The sequence below is a fragment of the Hippocampus guttulatus genome, chromosome 15 (assembly GCF_054856545.1).
Source record: "Hippocampus guttulatus isolate MCC_2025c chromosome 15, RoL_Hgut_1.0, whole genome shotgun sequence".
NCBI lineage: Eukaryota > Metazoa > Chordata > Actinopteri > Syngnathiformes > Syngnathidae > Hippocampus > Hippocampus guttulatus.
This window is the reverse complement of record NC_141275.1, coordinates 16847425-16872710: the sequence shown is the minus strand read 5'-3', so window position 1 is coordinate 16872710 and position 25286 is coordinate 16847425. Positions and strand designations below refer to the sequence as shown.

The window sequence follows — 25286 nt, the reverse complement described above, 5'->3', positions numbered from 1 at the left end:
GCATTGCCTTCAGACATAGGGAAGCTTTTATTCTCCGTGGCCAAGGTCCGCTTTGTTTCAGCTGCAGCTGTTGCGAAAGCACTGTACACAAATAACGATGTACAGGACAGTACCGTGTTGTAAACGTGCAAGTGTAGTGTTTGGGGACTACCCCCCCCCCCGGTCTAGTTAAAATGGGATAACCCAAGAGGCAAGGTGCGGCTTGCCATCGTTACTGTCAGTTGCTATTCGTGCTATTAAAGCATCAGTCAAACGCCATCGTGACTTGTGTCATTAATAAACCAAACATGTAGTTTTAGCTCTACGACACCGGGGTCGCTGTGACATCCGGTTCGCATTTCCTGATTGATGACGTCGCCCCAGTGACAGAGCGGAAAACAGAATCGGAGGAGTTAAAAAACATCGGAGGAGTTGTGGGGAGAAGGAGGGGGAGAAGAAGAAGAAGAAGAAGAAGAAGAACAAGGCGGGGGGGGCGGCAAGGAAGAATGGATTCGGTCAAGCTTGTGCTTCCTTCACGCCTTTACGCCCGTCTTATTGTGTTTTGGGCGATTTTGTTCCGGAGCTCGCTCGGCTCGGAGTTAACTTTTGTCACGTGCGGTTCTGTGCTCAAACTCTTAAACGTCAAACACAACGTGAGACTTCATTCGCATGACGTGCGCTACGGCTCAGGTCAGTGGCATCCAAAGTCGCGCATGCGTCTTCCGAGTTTTTCGGTCCGCGTGCGACAAGTCACCCGTCGCGCTCGCCATTTGCGTTTCTCTGCCAAGCGCCTCGTTGGCGCGCGCGAACGAACTTGACTTTGATCACGTTTCTCGACCTTTTCGCTCGGAAGCTTTGGCGATCTGTTGACGTGGGCGCCCACTCCTAGCGAAGTCCCCCAAAGAACAGAAAAAGACGCCCCCCCGCGGCCAAAAAGACGACGACGTCCTCTCTCGCCGGAGGACCGTCGCAGTCGGCGAGCGTCCGCGCGCGTCGCTCTTCTCTGACCTGTCGCGCGCGTGTGCGACGCAGGAAGTGGCCAGCAGTCGGTGACGGGCGTGACCAGCGTGGAGGACAGCAACAGCTACTGGAGCGTGCGCGGCACCGGCGGAGCCGCCTGCCTTCGAGGAAACGCCGTCCAGTGCGGTCAAAACATCCGTCTGACGCACGTCAACACGGGACGAAACCTGCACAGCCATTACTTCAGCTCGCCGTTGTCTTCCAACCAGGTGGGGAGCGTTGGGGGGAGGGGGGGGGGGGCGCCCTCTGCCGCCTCACCCCGTCGTGGGTGGAAGGGGCAGAAAAAAAGCGGGATGATTGATCCGTTGAAAGAAAGCGTCGTCGGCGACGCGCTGTGACGCGGCGCCGCCCCCTTCCAGGAAGTGAGCGCGTTTGGCGAAGAGGGCGAGGGTGACCACCTGGACGAGTGGATCGTGGAGTGCGGCGGGGCGGCGTGGAAGCGCGCCGAGGCCGTGCGGCTGCGCCACAAAGCCACCGAGGCGGCGCTGGCGGTGACGGGCGAGCAGTACGGGCGGCCCATCAACGGCCAGAGGGAGGTGCACGCCATGGCCGGCCGCGGGCAGCACAGCCTGTGGAAAGCCATGGAGGGCGTCTTCGTCAAGCCCGCCGACGGGCCCCCCTTGGGCCACGCGCACAGCGAGTTGTGAACGCCCGACGTGCGCCGTGTCCCGCCGCTCTTCGGGGCAAAAGCTTTGCGGCGTTTGGCAGCTCCGACAACAAGCGCGATGCACTTTCACGCGTCGCTCGGACGACGACTGAAGCGCACGCAAGCGGATCTCTATTTATTGTCACTGCCGGGGTTGGTCTCAACTTGCAATAAATCCCTCAACTTTTCGATTTTGAGCGGCTTTCTTTTCTCGTCCGCGACCGACGCCGTTGTCGCGCGCACGTCATCTATTTCGACGCGCCATTTGAAACGACGCTCTGCGGTCATGCTCTCGAAGCGTCGCGGCTTTGGGGTCAAAACGAGACTTTACCGCATGAAGGTGGTCTTCGTTGCACATTTTTCCTCCCGAGTTGGAGCGGACGCGTGGCATTGCCCCGTTGGACGCCGACCTCTGCGCCGCACGTTGAAACGCGGCCGCGACCGCTTCTGAATCGACAGCGCTGTCGTCAACTCGACTCACTCAGTCAGCTTTGTGACTCGTGGGAGCAAAAAAGGATGAGAGTGCAAAACCAAGCTTTCCTTTTGTTCTTTCTTTTCCAAGCTTTCTGGGGGGTCTTTTCCTCTTGAACTAAAAGCAAAGAAACCACGACGAGAAAGGAAAATGTGATTTCCACGTGGCGAGAAGAAGAAAGAGGGCCCAGCCAGCGCTCGGTAACAAATTCTATTCAAATGATGCGGACACGGTAGAAAACGGTCGCAGAGAAATTCAGTCGTCGCATCGTCCGATAAACACAGAGAAAAGGCCGCGGGGGTGATGAAATGAAACCAAAATAAATAGCACACTTGAATGACGACGCAAAAGGAAGCCAAACGGCGGCGCGGTCGTGGCGAGCGTCGCCTCGACGACAACGAAACGGCACCCGGCAGTCAAACGCGGCGCCCAAAATCGGCAGCGCCGACGGGCGACGCGCCCCGACCGAGCGAGCGGCAAGAAGAAGAGCCGAAGCGGTCCGGTTGAAGCGCGTCGGACGCGATCCCGTCACAGGCGCCCGGCGACCGTCTTGCAAACGTCCGCGCGGGTCACGCCGGCGCTCTTGGCGCTCCTCTTCCTCAGACCTCGTCGAAGAAGGCCAGCGGAGACGCGTAGGCCGAATTTCTCTGCCCAAGACAAAAAGACGCAGGCCGTCAACAACGTGCGACCCGCCCGCGCTTTCATCATACGTGGCGGCGCTTTTATTCTAACGTTTTGAAAAACCGCGGCCGGCCGGCCGGAGCTACTTTGTTTGTCGATATTCCCAATTTTCACTCTGGCAGAATTGACGCGGTCCTGAAAAACGGACTCTTCCCTTTCCCCGCAATAGCAATGGCGGACATTTCCCCGGCCGCGAGCACGACGGCAAGGACGCGCGTGCGGCCGCTTACGTTGGCGTGAGGAACGTACGGCGGTTGCGGCACGTAAGCCCTGCCGTCGCGCAGCGTGTACATGGCGGACGCCTGCTGCTGCTGCTGCTGCTGCTCCTCCAGCTTCAGAGACTCAATCTCCGACTTGAGCTCCTTCAGTTGGTCCTGAAGATGTTTGCTCTTTTCCATGTACTCCAGCCTAACGCGCGCGCGCGCACACACACACACACACACGGTGTCACAGACGGAAGACGACGAAGCCAGAGGAGGGCCGCGCGTCCGCTTGACCTCTCGCGCTCAATCTCCATGGAGAGCCTCTTCATGTCCGAGTCTTTAAAGTCCAGACGGGACGACAAGGTGGCTTCGTAGGCCGAGTCGGCTTCCGGAGGCGCGGCGGCGGCGGCGGCGGGGGCCGAATAAGCCGCGATCAGCTGAACGCACGAGACGAGAGCGGAGAAAACCGGCAGGGTGAGATCAGGCGCCGAGACGGGCCGCCGCATGACCACGCGCGGACGCCTCGCCTCCAAACACGAGCTCGCCTTCGGGTGAGACGCGGCCCAACGATTTGACGGGCTCCTCGTTCCTCAAATTTGCTTTTGTACCGGGTAGGTGGTCTTGGTGATCTCCAGCAGTTTCTGCTTGGCCCTCCTCTCGGCGTCCTTGGCCTCGCTGAGGTCCTGCTTCAGGTGGTCGGCTTCCTTCAGTCTGCGAGCACAAGCGGCGTGAGCGCGGGGGGGGGGGGGCGAGCGCGACGGGGCGGGGCGGGGGCGGCCGGGACCTTCTCTCCGACTGCTCCACCAGCTTGACGGCCAGCTGCTCGGCCTCCCTCATCTTCTGCTCCATCAGCCGCTTCTCCTCTTTGGTCTTCATGGCGTTGACCTCCAACCTCTGGCGCTCCTGCTCGGCCTCGGCCGCCTTGTGGGCCAGCAGCTTGGCTTCCTCCTCGGCGATCTGCGCTTTCTCCGCCAGCAGGTCGGCCGTCTCCTCCGAGCGCAGCTGAAGGACGAGCCCGCGCGCCATTTTGTCAAACGCCCGGAATAGCGCCCGCCGGCGCCAAGAGCCGCAATCGAACGGGGCCGGCGGGCGTTTGCCCGCGTCTGAAATTTCATTCAAAGATCCCGAGCGGACGCCTATTTTGCAAGCAGAAACCGACGGGCCGAGTATTTGCCGTGACTTTTAGGAGTACCGATTTGCACGCGATCTTACGACGGACCGATCGTAGAATGAAACGATTGGCAAACGAAGCAAAAGGCGTTTGCGCCTCAGGCCGACGTCGAGGGTTCACGAGTTGCGGCGAGGCGATGGCGGGCCGCAGGGCAAAACTGCCGCCGCGCGCGGGGGGGCGACGGCCACTTTGCGGCGCCGCCCGCCGACGGCACGCGCCGGCCGCTTCCCGTTTGGCCGCTCGAGCGCGCGCAGGGGCGCCCGGCAAACGTCCCCCGGCCCGCTGCGGGGGCGAGGACGGTCAAATGATTTTCAGCGGCGAAGGGGAGCGGGCGTTTTGCGGGCGCCGGCGAAATTGCTCCCCGAGAGAAAGCGCCAAGCTCACCAGCGCCTCGTTGGCCAGGCGCGCCTCATCCTGCAGCTGGAAAAGCCGTCGCTCCATCTCCTCTTTGGCTCGCTCGGCCTCCTCCCGCATCTGCTTCTCCCGCGCCAGGATCTGCCGCTCCATCTGGAGGGGGGGGGGGGGGGGGGGGGCGTCAGCGCGCGGCAAAGCCCGGCCGGCCAAAGCCGTCTCACCTTCTTGCGAGCCTTCTCCTCTTTGGCCTGCGCCTTCATCTGCTGCACCTCGATGGAGTCCACCTTCCTCCGCCGCATGAACAGATCGTGGTTGCCGATGCACAGCTGCAGGATCTGAAGACGCCAGAGCGCGTCAGGCCCGCCCCGCCCGTCTCGGCGGAGCCACCGGACTCACCAGCTTGTTGACGCGGAGCTGAGACGAGTAGAATTTGAAGACGTCCTTCTTCTTGTCCAGAGGCTTGATGGTAAACTGCAAGAGCAAAGGTCAGGCTCGGCGGAGGCGCCGCCCGCGGCCGCGGCCGCTCACCTCTTTCTCGCTGTAGGAGATGTTGCGAATGCCGCTCCAGGGGAAGGACTTGTTGGGGCTGAGCTTGCTGTTGGGGCTGTAGATGTGAAGACCCTGCGCGTCCACGCCCAGCAGCAGGTCCGTGTCGCGCTTGTTTTGCTGTCGCCGGGAAACGGGCGGCCCTTCAAGCGAGCGGCGGACGCCGACGTGCGAGTCGCAGCCGGGAGCACTCACGGTGATGTCGTAGTAGCTGACGCCGTACATCTCCAGGTCCTGAGCGATCTTCAGGTATTCCATCTCGGCTTCGTCCCTGCGAGGCCCACAGCGCCCTCACCGTCAACGCCGCCGACGAGCGCCGGCGCCCCGCCCCCGCCCCGCCCCGCCGGATGGAGGTTACCTGGCGATGCCGCGGTGTTCGGCGTACCAGGCGCTGATTTTCTCCTCCCACATGTCTGCCGTCATCTGGTACTGCATCAGCACCTGACATCCGGACAGCAAAAAGAGACACGCACACACATTTCTTTTCTCGCCACGACGAAAAAACAAAGACAAGCGACTCCGCTCAAGATAAAGCGACCGGTCACGGCCGCAGACGATGGAGTACGAGTGCGGCACAAGAATTTACAAAAGAAAAAGTGATCTACGTTTGAAAAACGGGCAAGATTGTGGAAGCTGCGGTACATTTGACCTTTTATTGCACAGAGGAGTTTGGCAAGCCAGACCCGCGTGACGCGATTCGCTCCTGAGCGCCCTCCTGTGGTGGGCATCGACATGGCAACGGGCACACTTAACTGTTTTGGGCAGAAGTTCATCCTGCGCCAGGAAGCCCGGCTTGTGGAAGTTGGGGTCGTAGTCGCCGTACTGGAACAACCAGAGTGGGGGGAGAACGTTTTAAAATAATTGATTACAAATTTTTAAAAAAGGTGTGTGTGGGGGGGGGGGGGGGGCGCTTCTCGTGTACGCGTGCGACCTGGCGTGGTGACTTACTTTGGCTTGGACAGCGTACGAGGCCAGAAGAACAGAAGCTTCGGGCGAACAGAAGATCTCCTCATCCAAGATCTGTTTTTTCACCTGAACCAAAGAAACAAAAGCGTGTCAGCATTACCAAAGCAAAACAAGCCAACAAAAACTTCAAATGAACAATTGAATTGAATTGTGTGTGTGTGTAAGTCAAGTCCAAAATGTTCTTTGCGAAATGTTCTATGCAGCCGCAGGAGTCCAAAAAAATGGCATATGTGGAATCGGAATGAAGGAGCAAAATGCAGCCATTTTTGCCCATCACGGGGGGGGGGGGGGCTGCGAGGTCACTTTCAGTTGACAGCCAGTGGCAAAATGGCCGCCCCAAAAAGGGATGGATTTTGCCGCTTGGTGGGACGCGTAGAACCTATTATCCATCCGTCCATTCTTACGATCGGCTTTATCCTCACACACAAGGGTCGCGGGGGGTGCTGGAGCCTATCCCAGCTGTCTTCGGAGGACACCCAGAGTGGGTCGCCAGCCAATCGCGGGGCACACGCAGACCAACGACCATCCGCGCTCACACCGCGGGACAATTTGGAGGGTTCAATCAGCCTGCCGCGCGTATTTTTGGAACGCGGGAGGAAGCCCGAGTACCCGGAGAAAAGCCACGCGGGCACACAGGAAGGCCGCAGTCGCCATCCAACCCACGACCTCTGCGCCGCAAGGTCGACGCGCTAACCGCCGGCAAGAAAGCGCGCGACTTGAAGTGAAGAACCTGCAAAAAGAAGAGGTGCTGCGTGATTTCTTGGACCAGTTCTTCTTCAACTTTCTCTGGGAAGAATTTGGCCAGGAAGTGAAATGTGATGGGCGAGTCTTTCGGAACCTCCTGGTCCAGGACCTGGGGGACGGGGGGGGGGGGGGGGGGGGGGATTTCGTTTCAGGTCATTTCACTGCACAACCATGACATGCGAGCATCCAATCGCCGGCTTTTTTTTCCCTTCCTTTGCCGCACTCACTCGTTTGTCCGGTTTGAGCCACGCGTACGTGTCCTTGACGGTGTAGCGCAGGCCAAAGAACCAGGTCTCCCTCAAGCCCACCGTGCGACACACCAGCTCAAACAAGTCTTTGCCTTTCCACTTCACCTGAAGGACAAAAGCGCAAGGTTAGGCGCCCCCCCCCGTGACGAGACGCGAGCGTGGGCTCCAGGGAGCGCCCGACTTTGACAACGTTTGCTTCATGAGAACAAAGTTGCTCGTTCCAAATCTTCTTTCGTGTCTTTGGGGTGAGGAAAAAACGGCGCGAGCCGGTCGAGACGTTTTAAAAGTCTCCCGGCCGCGGGCACGGGAGAGCATACAGACGCCGCACGGGAAGAGCGCGGCCTCACCTCTTCGCTGAAAGGCAGACGTGCTCAGCGGCCGTCGAGCGAAAACTGATTGGTAGGAAAAAAGGCCCTTTTTCGTTCTGGTCCAAGTTGCAATTGCAGCAGGTAAAAAAAAAGCTGATGCCAACTCAAAATGCTTTTTGAGTCCCCCCCCCTCCCCAAAAAAGAAATCTATTGAAGGAATACCACATTGCACATGTGCAACGTTTGCGAACAGAGAGAGAATGTATTTGAAAAGCGTGCTCGGAACAGACTCTGCGACGTCCTACCTCGCAACTGAACTCCATCTCAGCATCCATGGTGATGACTTTGACTTTGAACGTCTTGGGCTGTTTCTTTTTTAAGCCTAAAATGGACATTTTGTAGTTGCGCAGCTGACAGGCAAACCTGCGGGGAAGCGCAGATCATTTTCACGCCTCAACAACACAAAACAAAGACTATCCAAGTATGCCCCCCCCCCAATCCCGCTCACAAAAACAAACAAACAAACAAACAAACAACAAACGGTTCCGTCAACGACAAATGATCATACATAACCAAGACAACTCCCTGACATGTCGACAGAGCTAATTACCGGAGAGGAATGCGAAACTTTCGGTCGGCCAAACAAGTTGAAGGAGACTTTTTTAGTTGTTGTTGTTTGTCGGCTTGATGCTAAGCTAACTTTTTCCGGCGCCAGGTTCAACTACAGCACGAAAATACACCGACAGCGACCCAAACAAGGCGGCGACTTTTCGCAAGGCTCCATCACTAGACACGCATATGAAGCCACTCCTCATTTGCTCGGGATTTTTTTTTCTTCCTAAACAGCTGCGGAAAAAGTGTGCTCGCTACTTGTCAAGGCGTCGCTAAAGTTGAGGAAGCTCGTTCGGACTCGGGAAAGGAGAGAGCGGAGAAGAAGGCGCCGCCTAAGGCCGCATCGGGAACTGCAGCCTCAAAGCACCTCCGGCCGCAGACGGCGCGTCGAAATCCAGACAGAGCCTTCCTCAAAGCTCAGCGCGTCCGCCGCATCCGATGTGTCCGATCTTCGCTGTCCGAACGAGTGCAAGAAACCGATGCCTCTCCTTAAAAAAAATATACAGGTATATATATAAAAAATAAGGGGGAGGGGGAGGGGGCGGGGCGACCACGAGGCATGACGTTTGTGCAGCGGGCTGCCACGTGAGAGACAGAGTCCAGTCGGGTTGACCGTGTAGGCGCCCGCCATCTTCAGGCGGCCCAGAGCAAATCAGCTGAGCTTTCGACTTGGCGAGTTGTCGCGACTCCACTTCCGCTGGACGTTTGCTCGCTCTTCTTTTGCTTCCCAGGTAAATCACCCAATGACTCCGATTTGATCTTAGTGTTACCGTTTGGTGCCTTCGACCGTCTTTGTTACCGATTTATTGCTTGACCGTTGGATATGTTGGTTGCTCCACGTACAGCACTTTGTATGGAGCGATGACCGTTTGAAAGCGCTCGAGAAATAAAGTTGAGTTGAGTTGAGACAGCGAGCGTAGCCTTTGGCAACGAGCATTCGCGTCGGTTCGCCAGCGGACCTCCCCTCGCGTTTTTTTGTCTGCAGCGACGCCGCGCGTCAGACGTGCGATCAGTTTCGAGCGCTGCCTCGTTTCATTTGTGATGCGTTGATGTTTATTTCGCGCGTCCTAAAGTTGATGTGGTGACGTGTCTGGCGAGTCTTTCCGCTTGGCAGGCGCGCGCTCACGCACGATGTCGTCCGGGGACCCGCGCACGTTCGAAATGGCCAGAGACGTCGTTCGATCCGCGCACGACGACTGCTCTGCGGAGGACCTCATGCTGTTCTACGACCGATGGGCCCAAAATTACGAGCAGGTCTTCAACGCAAATCACCCGAGCGACGATCACATTGACGCGACCTCACCCGCCCGCGTCAACGATTCGCATCATCTCACATTGCACGCCGACACGCTCGTTCGGATCGCTTCTCGCGACGCGAGGTTTTTTCCATCGAGTGCGCTCCCCTGATCCGCTTCAGTGGCCGAATGGAGAGCGCGAGACGCGCACCGCGGACGCCGGTCACCGCGTCGTCACTCGAAGAGGGAAATTCACAGTCGGAACGAAACAAACTGACGCCGAGTGGATGGACAGCGGCGCCCAGAGATGCGAGTTCGTTCAATCGAGCTCCTTCTCTCGCGAGACCGCCGTCATCGTGTGTGCAAATCTCCGAAGAAGTCACATGAACCCGCGAGCGCGCAAACTAAAAGCAAAAGAAGCGCTTCGTTCGCCTCATGGCGTGTATCCATCCGGCCAACCTTTATTTGAAGCGCTCGATCGTCGGGAGGCTTGCCGGAGCCCATCCCGGCAGTTTACGGGGCGTAGGCGGGGCGCGCCCCCAACGGCTCGCCGGCCAATCGCGGCCGAGACCGACGACCGGTCGCGCCGCGGGACAATTCGGGGTGTGCCGTTCACCTGCCGCGCTTGTTTTTGGAACGCGGGAGGAAACCGGAGCGCCCCGAGACGAGGGGCGGAGGGGGCACGCAAACAAAACCCAGGAAGGAACCCGTCACGCGTTTGCCAGTCGTCCACCCGGCTCCTTTTTAGTCAAGTATTTGGACGCGCGGCCTTACCGTCCGCAGATTTCAGCCAGACGCCGACACCCGACACGCGCAACTCCCGATTCGTAAACCTCCGGCCCCGGCCGCCGCCGAAATGAATCGGAGCTTTTTGCGCTCCGCTGAAGCCACGCACTCATTGCCGGTGTCATCCGTCCCGCAGGACGTCGACCTTATCGAGTACCGCGCCCCTCGACTGGTGGCGGGCCAAGTGGCCGCCCACTTCGGCGGCGAGCGCCAAGCGGCGATGGTGTTGGACGTCGCCTGCGGCACGGGCATGGCGGCCCGGATGGTGCGTACGCCGCTCGGAGCGAACGACGCTCGGTCGTTTGTCGAGTCCAAGTGACGGTGACGATGGCAAGCGCCCGCGCGGGTGTGGCGCAGATGAAGCGGGAAGGATTTCGGCGCTTTGTGGGCGTCGACGGCAGCGAGCGGATGCTGGAGCACGCCCGACGGAGCGGCTTGTACCGAGACCTCAAGACGGCCGTGCTGGGAGAGCGGCCGATTCCCGTTCCGTCAGGTGATCGTCATCCGCGCGTCCGCCGCGTGACATCTCCGCGAACGAGGAAAAAGGACAGAGGGTTTTGGCTGACTTTTGCATACCGCATGTTCGGAGTGAGCCAAAGCCAGCCGTCTGGTTGCGCTTCTCCGGGGTCGGGACTTGAGCGGCCGGGGTAAAGTCTTAGCCGTCGGCTTGCCGGTGCCAATGCGCGGTGAAGACGGCAAACGCTGTCGGGAGCGCGGTGGCGCGGGGCCCCCAAAAGAAGGCGGGAGGGGGGAGCGGGGCAAAAAAACTCAACAAAAACACTCCATCCAAAACAAACAAAGTCCCGAAAACGAGAAGAATCCAAGTTCACCGAAACACACGGCAGAGGCAGAGAGAAGGCGAAAGCGATCCAAAGCAAAATCCATGGCGCCAACGCACTGACGCCGCAACGGCAAACGACGGAAAGAAGGACCCGACCCCGAACGGTCCCTTGAGCAGAAAACCCGCTCGCGCCGCGACGAGCAACAGGTGCGCCGCCGCGGAGGAGCCCGACAGTGCCCCCCGTTGGTCAACGGGCGCGGACGGCGGCGCCGGGTGTCGTCGGGAAGGCGTTGATGCGATTGTCTCCCGCCGCAGGCGCCTTTGACGTGGTGACAATTTCCGGCGGTCTGAGTTCAAGTCACGTCCCGGCGAAGGCCATCCGGGAGCTGCGGCGGGCCGCCAAGCGGGGTAAGGCCGCCTCGGACTCGCCGGACGCTCTTCGGGTCTCCGAGTGACTCGCGAACCGGTGTCGGCGCAGGAGGCCTCGTCTGCATGAGCACCCGGGCCAACGGCGACAACGTCGCCTACAAGGTGGCCTTGGAGGGCGAGATGAAGAAAATGGAGGACGAGGGACTGTGGCGCCGGGTGGAGGTGACCCACGTGAGCGAGTTTGAGCGAGGGCTGAGCGACCGGGAGAGGGGATACATCCCCGGATGCGTTTATCTCTTTCAAAAGCTCTAACGCGCGACGCGGCCCCGCCACGTCCGCGCCCGTCTTTCTTTCGGCGGCCTTGGCCGTCGCGCAATAAACGTCATTTCTATCAATTCGAGTTGTCCGACTTTTGATTCGCCGACTTGACCGACCGGCACGCGATGGATGGAGAGACGCTTCGCCCCCACGTCCACTTTCCATCCGTCCGAGCTTTCGCGCACGCGCCCCCGAGCGGTCCTCGGACCGCACCGAGCGAGATCCAGACGTGCGCGCGGCGGCCGAGGCGGCGTCTCCCCTGTCCGAAACCTGCCGTCGTCGCGACGTACCTCGTGTCGTCCGTTCGGAAAAAAACATTCCACTTCGCTCGATATCGAGTGCGGATTTATGGCACGAATAAAAGCTTGTGACTTTGATTTCATCACGCAGGTTATTTGAAGCATCGCGAATGAAGCCCCGGCCGCGCAACGATGGTCAGACATTGTCCACTCCCAAATCTTGGAAAGCATGACATTGAACAAAAGACGAAAAACCAGCGGCGGGCCGTGCGTTTCGACCTTAGGCCTTCAGTGACGTCACATACATGAACAATACCGGCTCGTCGGGCGGCACTTCATTTCAAACCATCAAGTACGCATTCACAATTGAGAGCAGGAAACTCAATTGACAGATATTGTCCAAAATAAAAAGATTTAAAAACTACTCAATAAAATGCCACCCAAATGACGCCGTGTGATCATAAACAAGTCTGTCCAATACATTGCGCAATGTCGCAGTTTCATACAAGACACCAACCACGCAATAGCAAAACAAACTGTTCTTTGAAAATAAAATGAACAGATCATTTGCATTTTGAGAATAGGCGATGCAGCGGCAAATAACTGAAAATGTTGAGCAGCCGAGATGGAACGAATTTTAGTGCACGAAGCCGACTACAATGCGCCATTAGAAATTGCAGGCGGGCTGATTTATTTGATACATTTTTGTATCTTGGTCATTTTATTTCGTGACCATTAATACTAACGAAATAAAATAAGAAGAAATGTCAAATAAACTTCATTGACTCGCCAATGTAGTGCCTGTTCACCGAGCCGCAGATCTACGCGAGTGTCCCCAAACGTTTTGAAACGCACCGTAGCTTGCGAGTGACCGGCCGCGCTCCGATGTCTCCTTGCCGCCTTGCTAAAACAACTTCAATTGGGAAATCCAGTGGAAGGTCCGTCTTGAAAATGGTGCGGAAAGTAGTCCCGCGACCAGATCAACGTCTTCTCCTTCGGCCATTTTGGCTCAAAACGCAGCAACGGCCCCGTCTAGCAGGCGCTCATCCAATCACCGAACGCGCACGTCCAGTGTCGACGTCAGGTCGGGGCAGACTCGTGACCTGATTGGCTATTGCAAGCCGACTGTGCCCGTCCATTGACAGCGCACAGGGAGGGGCCTGCTCCGTTTCATCTGAACGCCCCGAGCAAGTTTAGTTGAGCGGGCAACACAAGCTAACTGAAATAGGATCGGTTCAAAACCTTTTTAAAAAGTGATTTATTTTATTACTTTATTTAAGTTATAAGTGGAAATAATATGACGTAAAGAATACAGAGAATAATTTGGTGGACATATTTATGAATATAAAAGAACAAATTGAATTTGTTATTCTCAGAAAAGTAAATGTATTAAATTGAATACATTTACTTTTCTGAGAACATTTAGGCCAGCAGAGAAGGCCTCGCTGGCCCTGACGGAACGCCGCTGCGAAAAACTGACCTTCGAAACACGCAAAAGAGCCTCACCCGAGGGGCTCGTAAACCGTGACTTCCCGAACACATTATTTCAGCGTGTGCGCGCACGGAAGAGCGAGAGGCCAAGCGTCGCGATGACGCAATGAGCGACGATACGGGCGCGGCGAAAGCAAGAGCCGCGGATATCCGGCGAAACCCTTTTGGCAGCCGCAAAGACTTTCTGTCAAACCGGTTTGACCGGCCGCAGGCAAAACGCAACCGAGCGGCTGCCGTCTTCGCGCCGAGTATTGACTGGCCTTCGGTCAAAATGGGCGCGCTCCAAAAAGAAACAACTCAAAGGCGTCGCGGTTCAACCGCGACCGCAAGTTTTACCGCCGACATTTTCCACGAGTGCGCGTTGATGCGTCCCGCTCTGTCGCAAGGACGAGTCTGGTCATTTTGCTTTCGGAGGTTCGGGGTTGAAAATGTCCCATTTTGAAATCCAAGCCGCCGTGCCAAATAGGACCGAAACGCAGATGATGGCAGAGTGGAGGTCACGTGTCGCTTCCCGTCGCAGAACACGGCAAAGACACTTTGGGTTCCGTCAAGACTTCGTGCGGGCCAAAAAGGTCTTTGCGGTCTCTTCATTTTCTGCTTTGTTTCCTTTGGGCTTAACCCGCTCGCGTATCCGTCAGGTCCCGCTTCGGTCGTCCTCCGAGCGTCTTGCCCGGCGCCCCCGTCCCCGCCGTCCTTTTAGCGCCAGCGTCACGCGATCTCCTCGGGACCCGTCCAAAGCACGGAAGACCGGCCTCTCCAAAAGAGCTCAGGAAACCTCGGCGGTTCCTCCGGTGAGCCCACGACCGACCCGACGCAACCTCGCTCGCCCCGAAAGAGAATCTCAAGGCCCGCTTCCCGTCGCCTCTCCGAGCCGAGGACGAGGTTCGTCGAGTTCTTTGAAGTGTCCGGGGAAGAGTCGAGGCGGATCGAAGGTACGACGAGGACTTGGAAAACTCTCGCTGCACATCAAAGGGGCAGCATTAGTCTGGGTCTTTGAAAAATACCCGCCGAGTCGGTCCAGGTCAAAAGGTAGAGCTTGGTCTGAAACGGTCAGTTTAGGTCTTTGACGTCTGCGGATGAGAATTAGTCCGGGTTAATGGCTGGATTTTGATCTGTCAAATGGAGTTAGTTCATGTCAAAGAGACAGTCGCTCCAGGTCAGCGACGTATCATACCGCCTGGATTGGGGTCTTGGTTTCGCAAGTCCACATCAGAGGTAGGACTTGGAAGTCCCGCTCTCGGTCTTTTTTGCCGTACACGGGTCAGAGTTAGTCGAGGGCAACAGCTGGACTTGGATCTGCCAGTCCAGATCTGTGGCGCGTCAGGTCCGGGTCAGAGGTAGGTCTTTGAAGGGTTAGAGGATGACCCTTCACGTCGGCTGCCATCGGAGTCCAAAGTCTTGGCGCGGTCCCGCTCGTCGGGCTTCAGCTGTGACTCGGCGGACGGCGCCTCGCTTTTCTCCGAGGGCGTCGAGTCGATTCGCTTCAGCCGAGACCCGGCGGACGGCGCCCGGGACCTTTTGGAGTTCTGTCCGACGCGCCCCCAGGCGGCCTCGCCGCTCGGCTCGGACTTGGCGGACGCCGGCCGGTAGCTGGGAGGGCCGCCGAAAACCGTCCCGGCGGGCCTCGCGGCCGGAACCCTGCGGAGGGAGCCGGCGGACGATCGGACCGTAAGGTAGCGAAGGGACGGGCTCCTGTCGGCGCCGCGCGCCTCCAGCGGGCACGCGGCGCCGATGAACAGCCCGCCTCCCAGGATGAGCAGGACGGACGCCCCCCAGCCGACGTAGAGGCAGGCGCCCATCTCGCGCCTCTGAGCGTCGACGGCCGCGGCGTAGAACGTCCGGACCACGGCGCCGGCCGCCCACGCGGTGGGAATCAAACACAGCACCCCCGCCAGTACCAGAACCGCCCCCGCCGCCGCCGCCACCCTGCCTTTGGGCCCGGACCCCTCCCGGTCCAGGAAGCGGGTGCACTTGCCCCCGACGAAAGCCAGAAGCAGGCCGGCGGCGCCGGTCGCCGCCGCCAGCACGGTGAGGGCGCGGGCCGCCCGCAGGTCGGCGCTCAGCGCCAACGTGGACTCGTAGGGCTTGCACTGGATCTGGCCCGTGCTCTGGACCACGCAGCTCATCCAGATGCCTTCCCAGATGGTCTGCGACGTGACGATGGTGCTCCCCACGAACGCCGTCACGCGCCACATGGGCAGCAGGCAGCTGATGATCACGCCCGCCCAGCCCAGCAGGCACAGCGCGCTCCCCAGCAGCTGCGTGCCCGTCGACGCCATGGCCGCCGCCTGCGGAGGAAGGCCGCGCGCGGGTTATCGGAGGGGCGCCGAATAGTTGCACGATGTCCTTTGAATTTGTTCGATTGTTGTCAAAAGCCTGCGTTTGACGTGGCAACACGCCGCCCGCCTCTCACGACCGTCGGTCGTCTTGCGAAAGAGAATCGGCCGCCCGACTGCGAGGATGACAATTGCTCATTTGCGTAGCGCAACGCACCTCAGAGGTCTCGATGTCCTTCTCGGGACTTGTCGCGTCGCGTCTTCTCCTCTCTGCTGCTCTTTTGCGGTTTGAAGCTCGCCCCCGAGCGTCCTCGGCTCGGCGTCACCTGCGCGCGACTGCGCTGAAGGTGGGCGGAGACGCGCCGCGCTTGCTCTTTTGGGAGCTCAGCGGGTGGAGCCTCGCTCCGCCGCATCATCGCTTCCTGGCGCCTTTGTGTCACGAAGGTGGCGGCGGAGGCGGGAGCAGGGTGGACTTGACAAAATGTATGGATAAAAAACGAAATCCAAAACAAAACACCTGAAAACGACAAGAATCCAAAGGAACAACCTAAACCCCGGGGCAGAAGCAAAAACACAAACCAACAGAAACGCCGATCGACACCGAGCGCTCGGGCGGGGAGTCCTTTGAACAGAAAACTAATGACGCAATCGCCAACGGGTGTGCGGGTGCCCTGCAGCGCCGCCTGTTGGTCACAAACAGATCCATGACACGTTGCGGGTGCCCTGCGATCGGGGGCGTTCCCCGGCCACTGCCCGAAGACGGCCGGGATAGGCTCCGACACGCCCCGCGACCCTCGTGGGGATAAGCGCATCGCACAATGGATGGAGGCAAGACCATCCGGTCGAGGCGCCTGTGTCTCACCTGGCGCCCCCTGGCGATGGGGAGGAGAAACTGCCAGAGCTCCCATCGGCCACTTGTCACTCCAAAGCCACCTGCCCGTGCGTGAGACGCAGGCAATGACGCAAATCTTTGTTGACAGAAATGTAATATTTATTTGACGCAGTTTTACAGCATTGGAAAACGTTCAGAATGTTTGTGTCCCGTTTGTCCTCCTACGGCAACCATATGAAAAGAAAAAATAGACTTCCCTTCCCGGTCTTTTTCCATTTTCAGACCTTTTTGCAGAAGCTCCAGGGAGCCACGGGCACGGCGCTCCGGAGACGCACGTGGCTCTCGAGTCAACTTGCGGCAAAGCTGACGATCATCATCTTTTATTGACAGCCAATGAACTGTTGCCGCGTGTACTCCCGAAGACACGGAGCAAGAAAATATCTCGATTAAGACCTCGAAGTCGACACCGGATCATTTGAAGACGAGCGTGCCGTGGTGTGTCCGGAAGCCGGTCGACCCGAGCTTGCCGCATCCGTACGGCGGTGGGATCTCGAGCTTTGGCTCCCGAGTTCCAAAATCAGCCAAACGACAGCTCGTGTCTGCGCGCACGCAGGCAGGCAGGCAGGCAGGAACCACGGCGTGGGGTCGAAGGCACTTTCCCACGGCGGTGCCAAAAGGCCCGCTGGCGTACTCTTGGCCGCCGGTCTCCTTCTGGTCTTTCCTCACGCGAGGCGCTTCAGTCGCATCGGGCCGCCGCGGGCGCGCCGTCAGCAGCGGTAGACGGAGCACACCAGCACGCCGCCGACGACGAGCAGCGCCCCCGGAGGTCCAGCCCACGTAGATGGAGGCGCCCAGCTCGCCGCGCCGCTCCTCGGAGGGCGGCGGGTCGAAGAAGCCCGTGACGACGGCGTGAGCCGACAGGCTGACGGGAATGACGCACAGGAGGCCGGCCGCCACGAAGGCCGCGCCCGCCGACGGGCCCGACCGGTTCTTGGCCGGCCAGTCGTGGCGCAGGAAGGACGTGCGGCGGGCGCCCACCGCGCTCGGGGCCAGCGCCAGCGCTCCCGCCGCCAGCGACGCGCACACCTAAGGGAAGGCCTTTCGACATTTAGCGCCATTTGCTAAGACCATTCTCTCTTTTTTGTGGTGCCGTGCGCCGATGTCAACTTTTTGCCTCGCTGGAAACATGTCGCTGTCCTACTCGAACGGTAACATAAGCCAAAGTTGTCCTACTTGGACCGCATCGACGGTGGATGGAGGCCAGGGAAAAAAATAAATAAAAATCGCTGACGGAGAAATTTCCTCGCGTCCGGCAGTATCGGCGAAAAGCCCGGCGGTTGCCCGAGCGCAGCCGTCTTGCTCCCGCGCGGTGCGCGCATCAACACACATACTGTATATAGCGCATCCGTAATTACTCACCGGCGCCCGGGAGGCCTGCAGGTCCCGAGGCAGCGCCAGGACGGAGTCGTAGGCCTTGCACTGCGCGTGGCCCGCGCTCCGGATGACGCAGTTCATCCACAAGCCCTCCCAGAAGACCTGCGAGGTCACGACGTCGGAGCCCACGAAGGCCGACACCTTCCAGGCGGGCGGCCCGCAGATCGGGCCCGTGCCCAGCGGGCCCAGCGGGCCCAGGAGCACGCCCGCCAGCTGAGTCGCCATCTTCCTCGTCGCCCGCCCGCGCGCGCGCGGCAAACAAAGCGGGGAGGGACGACAGTCGTCCGTCTTCCAAAGTGACGAGGCCGAGCAACTCGCCGCTTCCGCTCGATGGCAGAATGTGCAAAACGAAGTGGCGTCGCCACCCGTTTCCGTTCCTACAACAGACCTCTGGCAATACGCGCGCGCACGCCGCACAGTCTGGCGACTAAATGGACACGACATCCTTTCGGTGTTTCTTGTGATCCTGGGAGGCAGACCCAGGGGTCCCGCGGGTCCCGCGGCAGCGCCAGCATGGAGTCGTAGAGCTTGCGCCGCATCTGGCCCGCGCTCTGCGTCGCGCAGCTCATCCGCAGGCCCTCCCAGAAGACCTGCGCCGTCACGATGTTGCTGCCCGCGAAGGCCGACACCTTCCACATGGGCAGCGCGCACGTCGGGACGGCGCCCGCCAGGCCCGCCGTCGGCAGGAAGGCGGCCGTCAGCTGCGGGCCCGCCGAAGACGTCTGGCTTTGCGGAAGCGTCCGGGACGCCGACCGACGCCCGCCTCCGCTCCTTAAGCGGCCGCGCCGATCGGCCGGCGGCCTTGACGCGGACGCCAAACACCCGCCGAGGCCCCGACGCCGGCGCACCTGGACACGAGCGTTACGCCGGCGCACCTGCGGAGCGCCAAAGCCAGCGTTTCGACACAAACGTTGTCGGGGGCGCACGTGTGCGCAATCAAGAATTGCTCGTCGCGTGACGAGAAACGTTTGTCCACGCGTGCGCGCTTTTGGTACGCAATCGGGGGAGCGCATTTGAGTTGGCCGGTCCGGGTTTTGTTTGGGAAAGCGGCGCCTCCTCATCGGTGACCTCGGGGCGCCGCCGGAGGACGCGGCGGCCGGCGTTCCGGCGGCGCGTCCAAACCTTTGCGGGCTCTCGAAGGAATTTAGCGCGCGGCCCAAAGTTCGGGAACGTGGCTAAGAGACGCCCGACCCCGTTCGCCAAAACAAAGTCAACAAAAGTGCCGGGCGGAAAAGTTCCTCCCTTCCCGCGGCGCGTCGGCAACTGCGGCCTCTCGGCCGAGATGACCCCCCCTCCCCGGGTCAGGGCGGGTTTCCGCGCGGCTTGAAATCGCTCGTGGTTCGGGCCTTTCTTTGCTTTCCGGGGCTCTCCGACGGCGTCGGCCGCCCGCACGCCCGCCTTCGTCCCGGCGGGTCTCGGCCGCTTTCACGGCCTCTTTTCTTCGAGACCTTCAACTCATTCGACATCAATCAACGCTTGGCGGAAAGGGCCGGCCGTAGGTCACCTCGCCCTGGCGCGCCCAAATAAAGCCCCCCCAACCGCACTTTGGATTTCGCCCGAATGGCCGTCATGCTTTGTGGCAGCCCTCAACCCCCCAGAAAGCGGCGCTCTCCTCCAACTCCGCTTTTGTTTTTGTCTTTCCGCCGCGTCTTTTTGCACACCCGCGCAATCAAACGAGAGCGGCGACAGTTGCGCGTCGGCGGTCGATCCGGTTTGGGTGCGGCTCGATGGGCTCTTTGTTCCTTTGTTAGTCAGCGCGCGCAAGAAGGCTTTTTCTCGTCGCTTGACAAATAGGAAAACAATCAAACGGGACCAAAGCGAGAAAAAAATTTTTTATTTACAGCTACTCGGAAAGGACACAAAAGAGGAGCTTGCATTTGCCAAAGGAAAAACGGGGGTCGGGAGGGGCGAGGCCCGTCGGCTCGTTGAGTTTCGGGGCCCGCCGCGTGGCCTCGGACGAGACGGCGGCCGCGAAAGCGCCAGAAGGCTCCGACCTCACCCGCTCGCTCCCCAAATTTCCGTCGAGGCGGAACAGTTCGAGGCTCTCGGAAGGGGAAGGCGGCGGCGGCGGCGGCGTTTAGACGTAGTCCTTGCCGGACGCGGACGCGGACGCGGGCGCCGAGGCGTCGGAGCGCGCCGCCTTGTAGCGCGCCGCGTAGGCGCCCCGGTCCTTGCGGGGGCAGTTGCAGCACAGCATGGCGCCGCCCACGATCATGAGGGCGGCCGCCCCCCAGCCGACGTAGAGGGCGGCGCCCAGCTCCCGCTTCTGGGCGCTGGCCACCAGCGGGTTGTAGAAGTCGCGCACCACGCCGTGCGCCGTCCAGCACACGGGGACGAGCAGCAGCACGCCGGCCGCGAGGAAGGCCGCCCCGGCCGCCGCGCCCACCTTGGCCTTGGTCGCCGGGTCCTCCACGCAGTTGGTGCACTTGCCGCCGGCCGCCGCCAGCAGGACGGCCAGGACGCCCGCGGCGATGGCCACGACGGTCAGGGCGCGCGCCGCCTGCAGGTCGGAGCTGAGCGCCAGCATGGAGTCGTAGACCTTGCACTGCATCTGGCCCGTGCTCTGCACCACGCAGCTCATCCAGATGCCCTCCCACACCGTCTGCGACGTCACGATGTTGCTGCCGATGAAGGCCGTCACGCGCCACATGGGCAGCGCGCACACCACGATGGCGCCGATCCAGCCCATCAGGCCCAGGGCGGCGCCCAGGATTTGGAAGCCCGCGGACACCATGGCGCCCGTCTGCTGCTCTTCTTCCGCTTCTGCGCTCCTTTTTGATTGCGGCTCGCTCGCCGGCAGGCTCCTAGCGCGCGCGACTTTTCCGTGTGGGGCGGGACGGGGCGCGGAGCGGCTACATATCTCCGGGCCGGAGGGGGCGGAGCCGGGCAGGGAAACGCCCCCCCCCCCCCCCCGCCGCTGTCGCGGGCCCAAACCGGTTTCCCCGGCCTCCGACGACACTCGCGGCGAGGCCCGTGAACAACAACAAGCCGACGCTCGGTCGAGCCCGACCCCCAAACGCGCCCGGCCCGGCTTTCTGCCGGTGACTCGCTTGCCGCGTGAGGCCGCTTCACCAAAATACGCGCCGGTCACGCGCTCGCTGAACAACGCCGACCCGTTGGGATCCCCCGTTCGAAAGCGAGCGGCGATCGCCAGCGTTCCAAAAGAGCGCCACGCTGACGATTGGGAAGGAACGCATCTGACGTTCGAGGCGTCCCGAACGCTTTGATCACTTGAGCTCACGTCATCGCGATGGCCAATCAAAAGCGAGACTCCGACAAGGTTGTTCGGCGATCGGAGGAGGGCGCCGCGCGTATTCCGACGCTGCGGCGAGGACGCCCGCGTTCCGCTCCGACGGCTCGGCCCTTCGCCGGCTTTGTCCCAAAGGGCCCTGGAAGCGGGTCGCGGGCTTCCGAGGCGAGCGCGCGCGTGGCCCGGCTCGCCGCCAGACTCGAGCGGCAGCCGCTTTCAGTCCTTCCAATTGGGGGTTATGTGGGGCGCGCTCAGTCGAGCCCGAAATTGACCTCGGTGGCACGACGCGGACGACAGGCGGGAGAGATAAGCCCGTCCGTTGTGTTCGGAAGCCAAGCGGCCCCGAGGGACCGACGGCGACTATCGCGCCGACGCAACTTTGCGAGAGCGACGAGCCCTCGACGGGGTGGCCGACGCCGGGCACTCGATGCCGGCTCGGAAACAAAAAAGGCTTTGTCCATTCAAGAGAACGGCATCAGTTGAAGACGACGCAAACGTTCCGAAGAATGAGACGGGAAGAGGAAGAAGACAAAGAAGAAGAAAGGCTTCCAAGAGAAGAAAGTGTCAGCCAAGGTCGCCTTTGAAGGCAACTTGTCTTCTTGCTGGTGTTTTGGCGGGGGAAGCAAACGAAGCAAGTTCCTTTGTGAGTGACGAGATCAGAGCTCCGCACAAGACAAAGCGGCATTCAGAGGCTCACCGTGGCCTTTTGCTCGAGGAGGAGGAGGAGGAGGAGGTCACTCTGCTCATCAAATCTTGACGACAGGCGTCCGTGAGCGTCCCGGAAGCGCGAGCGGACGCCTCTCGCGAGGCTCCGTTGCGCCCGCTCGCGCGCTTTTGTGACGGGCGCTCGCCAATGACGTCACAAAGAGTCTCCCCGGAATCCGCGGTCAATTCTCCGCTCGCCCGCCGAAGCCTTCCGGAAGCGTCCGAGTCGCCTCCTGATTGGCCGGCCGCCAAAAGACGACGCGCGACGTGCGGACTCGTGCCGGCGGCGGAGATGGCCGACATCTGCCACATTGAATTCGTCTTGGCGTGCGGCAAAATGGAACGCAGTCAAGCGCAAGGCCGCACGGGGGCGCCCCCTTCCTGAATCCGGCCCCTTTTTCAACCGCCCTTCATGGTTTCTTTTTTTTTTTTTCAGCACTTGCGGTGGGCTGTCTTCCGTCTCATTTGTTTGTCAAGGTGTTTTGTGCTTTCATTTCAAATGCGTTTTCGTCACGTCCAACACATTTCACTTTGCGGCCTTTGGGCACAAAATGCCCGACGGACATCGCGACGCCATTTCATTCGAGGGCCCCCGCTCTCGGCAAGCTATTCTTGATTCACGCCACGGCCGCGACAACGTCCGCCGTTGCGTCACCGTGTACCGTGACGTCACCGAAGCGTTCTCGGCGGAGGGATCCGCGTTGACTTTGGGCGGGCAATCCGAGGCGTTTACGAGCCCGCCGAAGGTTTCGATGACGCCGGAGAGCAATGACGCTTCCCCATAGAAACTTGTTATCTTCTTTTACGGCAGGGGGGGGGGGGAGGACGGCTCGCCCCCCCCCCTGCCCCCCTCCCTCTTAGGCAAAAAGCAAGCTTGGTCAAGTCCAACTGTTTTTCTCTTGAAATGTCTCGTTGATGAAACCGGCCCACTGACGCACACTTGACCGCATGAATCACGCCCGGGGTCACACGCGGTGCCTTTAGCCAACGGCACGAGTTGGCAGCTCAATGCGACCTTTCGCGGAAGCCGCCCGAGACCACCACAACTGAGAGGGACCGAGGGGGACCGAGTACTGACACACAAATGCTTTTGCCAAACGCACGCACCTTGTTGCTCCCGAGTAATAGCGGAAGTCAGCCAGTCCCCCCCCCCCCCCCCCCATGTCCCTCAGGGCATGATTTCAAAAAGAGTGCATTGTCGAAAATGCAAAAACAAAAGCCACAAGATTCAGTTGCTGCTGTGCTTTGTAACGGCCGTCAAACCATGTCGAGGATTGTTTTCCAAAGTCAGAGCAGATGCTTGCCAAAGCCTTCTTATGACACCCCCGCCCCCCACAGTCCACTTCCACAGAGGCCAAGAGCAATGATCTGATCGGAAGGCCGAGATTCGGACCGTCGGGACAATTTGAAGCTGAGCGAGGCCTCCAAAGGAGGAAAAGAGTTGCCGATGAATCTGATCGGTTGTCAATTAACCCGAGCATTGCGGCACTTGCGGTTTGTTGTCGGCGCGATGCGAACGCCCGCCCGAAACGGCTGTCCGGGCGCGATCCAACGGATTGTTGGGCTTTAGCTAGCGTAGACATGATAGCGCGGTAGCGACACGTCGCCCGATGGTGTTGGTCGCCGTCCAAAAGGGCAAGCGCGAGAGGCCTTCTATCTGGGTCGGTCTTATCGGCGCTTGGCGGGGCTAGCTAAACCGGCGCTAGCCGGCGAGAAGGGGCGCTCGCGATTGCGCCGCCACGTATGCCCGGCCAAAGTGTGTCACGCGCTTCGCGGCCCGACCCACTTCTCAGTTCTGCGACGCGGAAGTCGGCCGTCTTCCGCCAGCGCTGGCTTTGACCTTAGCTTCCTTGAAAAGAACTCTTTGGCAGAAGCGCACGTTTACGACAAGACGGCGCGGGCGCGGGCCAAAACAAGCCGCGCTGACCCAATTTCTTAGCGGAGCGCAAGGATGTTGTCGCGCGTAAAAGGTCTCGCACGTCAGGTTGCTGATTAACCCAAATGTCAACGGCGGGACACGTCGGGAGTTCTCGCTCGCCACAACAACAACTTGGGATGCGACCGCGCAAAGAAAAAAGGGGGGGGGGGGGGCGCGGGCGGAGCGGCCCCCGCGGTCAGTCATCGACAGGCAGGAAGCCGGACGCTGGATGATCATTAGCCAGCGACGGCAATAAAAGCGCGCGGCGAAAGGTTCCGCCATGTTTGAGAAGCGGCGGCAGAAGCGCCACGCCCAAGCGGTAAAGCGGGACGGCCGTCGCCTCATTGGCCCGCCGGGCCATAAAAGCGCCGGCAGATAAGCAATCCGCAGCGGAGGGGACGGCGAGGCGAGACGACACCGGGAGGCGACGAGGACGGCGGCGGACGGGAGGAGAAGGGCTGAGAAAAAAAAAAAAAAAAAAGGCCTGCGGGCATGTCGTCGTTCGGACTGGAGCTGGCGGGCGTGTCGGTGGCGCTGCTGGGCTGGGCCCTGAGCGCGGTGAGCTGCGCGCTGCCCATGTGGCGCGTGTCGGCCTTCGTGGGCGCCAACATCGTGACGGCGCAGGTGTACTGGGAGGGCCTGTGGATGAGCTGCGTGTTCCAGAGCACGGGCCAGATGCAGTGCAAGGTCTACGACTCCATGCTGGCGCTGCCCGCCGACCTGCAGGCGGCGCGCGCCCTCACCGCGGTGGCCGTCGCGGTGGGCGCGCTGGCGCTGCTCATCTCCCTGGTGGGCGCCAAGTGCACCAACTGCGTGGAGGACGAGGGCGTCAAGGCCCGGGTGAGCGTGGCGTCCGGCGCCGCCTTCGTCGCGGCGGCGCTGGCCGAGCTGGTGCCCGTGTCGTGGTCGGCCAACACCATCGTGGTGGAGTTCTACAGCCCCGCGGTGCCGTCGGGCCAGAAGATGGAGATGGGGGCGGCGCTCTACCTGGGCTGGGCGGCCGCGCTGCTGCTGCTGGTGGGGGGGGCCATCCTGTGCTGCAGCTGCCCCCCCCGCGAGGAGAGCCACGGCGGGCGGCTCCCCCCGAGCCGCGCGGCCTACTCGGCCGCCCCCGCCAGGTCCGTCGCCCGCGGCTCCTACGACAGGAAGGACTACGTGTGAGCGTCCTCCGCCCGCGAGCGACGTTCCGGAGCGGTCTTCGTATTTATTTGCGCGACCCCGGACCTTTGCGGCCGCCGCAGGCCCCCGTTCCCGAGCGGCCGTTGCCGCGCAGACGGGCGCGTCGACTCCGGCCGAGCCGACGGGCCCGTCGCCGCGCCTGATTTAGCCGTTTGAATGTCGCAATCACCCGTTGTTGGGAAAAAAATGTGTTCTTTTCCGCTCACGTTTTTCTACCAGGTGCTTGCGCCCGTTGACTTTTGTTTGAATGACTCCGAGCCCCGAACAGATTGACAAGCTGAGCTCATTTTGGTTGGCTCCGCCCCCAGAATGATGACATGAAATCAATACATGCAAATAAGGCATTTCAATTCCTCTTTTTTGTTTGGGGCAAATCCTTTTCATGATTTTCTTTTCTTTTGGCCTCACGCTCGTCGTGACCCTGCGTTGAAAATGTCCCGCCGGCTTGTTTTTGAAGCGGAATAAAGAGCGTTTGTTCGGAGCGTGCCCGAATGGACTTCCTTTGGCCCGAGCCCCGAATGAG

General features: G+C 60.5%; 6 protein-coding genes and 1 pseudogene across 11 annotated transcripts; 3 read left to right on the top strand and 4 right to left on the bottom strand.

The window, feature by feature from the left end:
- Positions 1 to 410: 410 nt before the first annotated feature.
- Positions 411 to 1833, top strand: sdf2 (stromal cell-derived factor 2). The gene is made up of 3 exons (XM_086130664.1): positions 411 to 669; positions 1012 to 1208; positions 1359 to 1833. The coding sequence occupies exons 1-3, from the start codon at positions 486 to 488 to the stop codon at positions 1644 to 1646; spliced, it is 669 nt and encodes a 222-aa protein (XP_085986790.1). The 5' UTR covers positions 411 to 485; the 3' UTR covers positions 1647 to 1833.
- A 480-nt stretch (positions 1834 to 2313) lies between these two features.
- Positions 2314 to 7755, bottom strand: nf2b (NF2, moesin-ezrin-radixin like (MERLIN) tumor suppressor b). Of its 2 annotated transcripts, XM_086130657.1 has the most exons (16): positions 7644 to 7755; positions 7010 to 7135; positions 6769 to 6891; positions 6021 to 6104; positions 5826 to 5894; positions 5431 to 5513; positions 5268 to 5343; positions 5055 to 5192; positions 4923 to 4997; positions 4748 to 4861; positions 4557 to 4679; positions 3786 to 4003; positions 3610 to 3712; positions 3296 to 3438; positions 3029 to 3206; positions 2314 to 2764 (listed from the first exon to the last, which is right to left on the bottom strand). In XM_086130657.1, exons 1-16 carry the CDS (start codon positions 7731 to 7733, stop codon positions 2717 to 2719), a joined length of 1791 nt encoding a protein of 596 aa, XP_085986783.1. In that variant the 5' UTR covers positions 7734 to 7755; the 3' UTR covers positions 2314 to 2716. The 2 variants fall into 2 exon arrangements, with proteins under 2 accessions (XP_085986783.1, XP_085986784.1); XM_086130658.1 differs by lacking the exons at positions 2314 to 2764; positions 3029 to 3206 and having other exon boundaries at positions 3295 to 3438; positions 3547 to 3712.
- Positions 7622 to 16749, bottom strand: LOC147194344 (claudin-4-like). 3 transcript variants are annotated; one of them, XR_015103033.1, is made up of 4 exons: positions 16308 to 16749; positions 15663 to 15962; positions 12534 to 15457; positions 7622 to 7761 (listed from the first exon to the last, which is right to left on the bottom strand). XR_015103033.1 is itself a non-coding variant. In XM_086130660.1 (3 exons), exon 3 carries the CDS (start codon positions 15446 to 15448, stop codon positions 14501 to 14503), a length of 948 nt encoding a protein of 315 aa, XP_085986786.1. In that variant the 5' UTR covers positions 15449 to 15457; positions 15663 to 15962; positions 16308 to 16749; the 3' UTR covers positions 11768 to 14500. The 3 variants fall into 3 exon arrangements, 2 of the variants coding, with proteins under 2 accessions (XP_085986786.1, XP_085986787.1); XM_086130660.1 differs by lacking the exon at positions 7622 to 7761 and having other exon boundaries at positions 11768 to 15457; XM_086130661.1 differs by lacking the exons at positions 7622 to 7761; positions 16308 to 16749 and having other exon boundaries at positions 11768 to 15457; positions 15663 to 16222.
- Positions 8491 to 11516, top strand: mettl27 (methyltransferase like 27). Of its 2 annotated transcripts, none has more exons than XM_086130663.1 (6): positions 8491 to 8681; positions 9049 to 9204; positions 10108 to 10236; positions 10329 to 10464; positions 11068 to 11160; positions 11231 to 11516. In XM_086130663.1, the coding sequence occupies exons 2-6, from the start codon at positions 9082 to 9084 to the stop codon at positions 11431 to 11433; spliced, it is 684 nt and encodes a 227-aa protein (XP_085986789.1). In that variant the 5' UTR covers positions 8491 to 8681; positions 9049 to 9081; the 3' UTR covers positions 11434 to 11516. The 2 variants fall into 2 exon arrangements, with proteins under 2 accessions (XP_085986789.1, XP_085986788.1); XM_086130662.1 differs by having other exon boundaries at positions 8492 to 8681; positions 9065 to 9204.
- A 158-nt stretch (positions 16750 to 16907) lies between the features above and the next one.
- On the bottom strand, positions 16908 to 18082 carry LOC147194343 (claudin-4-like; annotated as a pseudogene). The gene is made up of 2 exons (XR_015103034.1): positions 17697 to 18082; positions 16908 to 17363 (listed from the first exon to the last, which is right to left on the bottom strand). The product of XR_015103034.1 is annotated as a claudin-4-like (transcript).
- Positions 18083 to 19528: 1446 nt separating this feature from the next.
- LOC147194342 (claudin-4-like) lies at positions 19529 to 22404 on the bottom strand. The gene is made up of 2 exons (XM_086130665.1): positions 21659 to 22404; positions 19529 to 21563 (listed from the first exon to the last, which is right to left on the bottom strand). Exon 2 carries the CDS (start codon positions 20443 to 20445, stop codon positions 19789 to 19791), a length of 657 nt encoding a protein of 218 aa, XP_085986791.1. The 5' UTR covers positions 20446 to 21563; positions 21659 to 22404; the 3' UTR covers positions 19529 to 19788.
- Positions 22405 to 22533: 129 nt separating this feature from the next.
- LOC147194341 (claudin-3-like) lies at positions 22534 to 25249 on the top strand. The gene has a single exon (XM_086131131.1). The coding sequence runs from the start codon at positions 24077 to 24079 to the stop codon at positions 24743 to 24745; it is 669 nt and encodes a 222-aa protein (XP_085987257.1). The 5' UTR covers positions 22534 to 24076; the 3' UTR covers positions 24746 to 25249.
- Positions 25250 to 25286: the final 37 nt, after the last annotated feature.

What these genes read in the sequence shown, in the direction of transcription:
- sdf2 (XM_086130664.1), top strand. Translation starts at nt 486, where the DNA reads ATGGATTCGGTCAAGCTTGTGCTTCCTTCACGCCTTTACGCCCGTCTT. An exon ending in TGACGTGCGCTACGGCTCAG is followed by an intron (nt 670 to 1,011) that starts GTCAGTGGCATC and finishes TGTGCGACGCAG; the next exon opens with GAAGTGGCCAGCAGTCGGTG. An exon ending in CGCCGTTGTCTTCCAACCAG is followed by an intron (nt 1,209 to 1,358) that starts GTGGGGAGCGTT and finishes GCCCCCTTCCAG; the next exon opens with GAAGTGAGCGCGTTTGGCGA.
- LOC147194342 (XM_086130665.1), bottom strand. Translation starts at nt 20,445, where the DNA reads ATGGTGTCCGCGGGCTTCCAAATCCTGGGCGCCGCCCTGGGCCTGATG.
- LOC147194341 (XM_086131131.1), top strand. Translation starts at nt 24,077, where the DNA reads ATGTCGTCGTTCGGACTGGAGCTGGCGGGCGTGTCGGTGGCGCTGCTG.
- LOC147194344 (XM_086130660.1), bottom strand. Translation starts at nt 15,448, where the DNA reads ATGGCGTCGACGGGCACGCAGCTGCTGGGGAGCGCGCTGTGCCTGCTG.
- nf2b (XM_086130657.1), bottom strand. Translation starts at nt 7,733, where the DNA reads ATGTCCATTTTAGGCTTAAAAAAGAAACAGCCCAAGACGTTCAAAGTC. An exon ending in GCCTGGCCAACGAGGCGCTG is followed by an intron (nt 4,004 to 4,556) that starts GTGAGCTTGGCG and finishes CTCGTCCTTCAG; the next exon opens with CTGCGCTCGGAGGAGACGGC. An exon ending in ATGGAGATTGAGCGCGAGAG is followed by an intron (nt 3,207 to 3,295) that starts GTCAAGCGGACG and finishes CGCGCGCGTTAG; the next exon opens with GCTGGAGTACATGGAAAAGA.
- mettl27 (XM_086130663.1), top strand. Translation starts at nt 9,082, where the DNA reads ATGTCGTCCGGGGACCCGCGCACGTTCGAAATGGCCAGAGACGTCGTT. An exon ending in CGGGCATGGCGGCCCGGATG is followed by an intron (nt 10,237 to 10,328) that starts GTGCGTACGCCG and finishes GGTGTGGCGCAG; the next exon opens with ATGAAGCGGGAAGGATTTCG. An exon ending in GCCGATTCCCGTTCCGTCAG is followed by an intron (nt 10,465 to 11,067) that starts GTGATCGTCATC and finishes CTCCCGCCGCAG; the next exon opens with GCGCCTTTGACGTGGTGACA.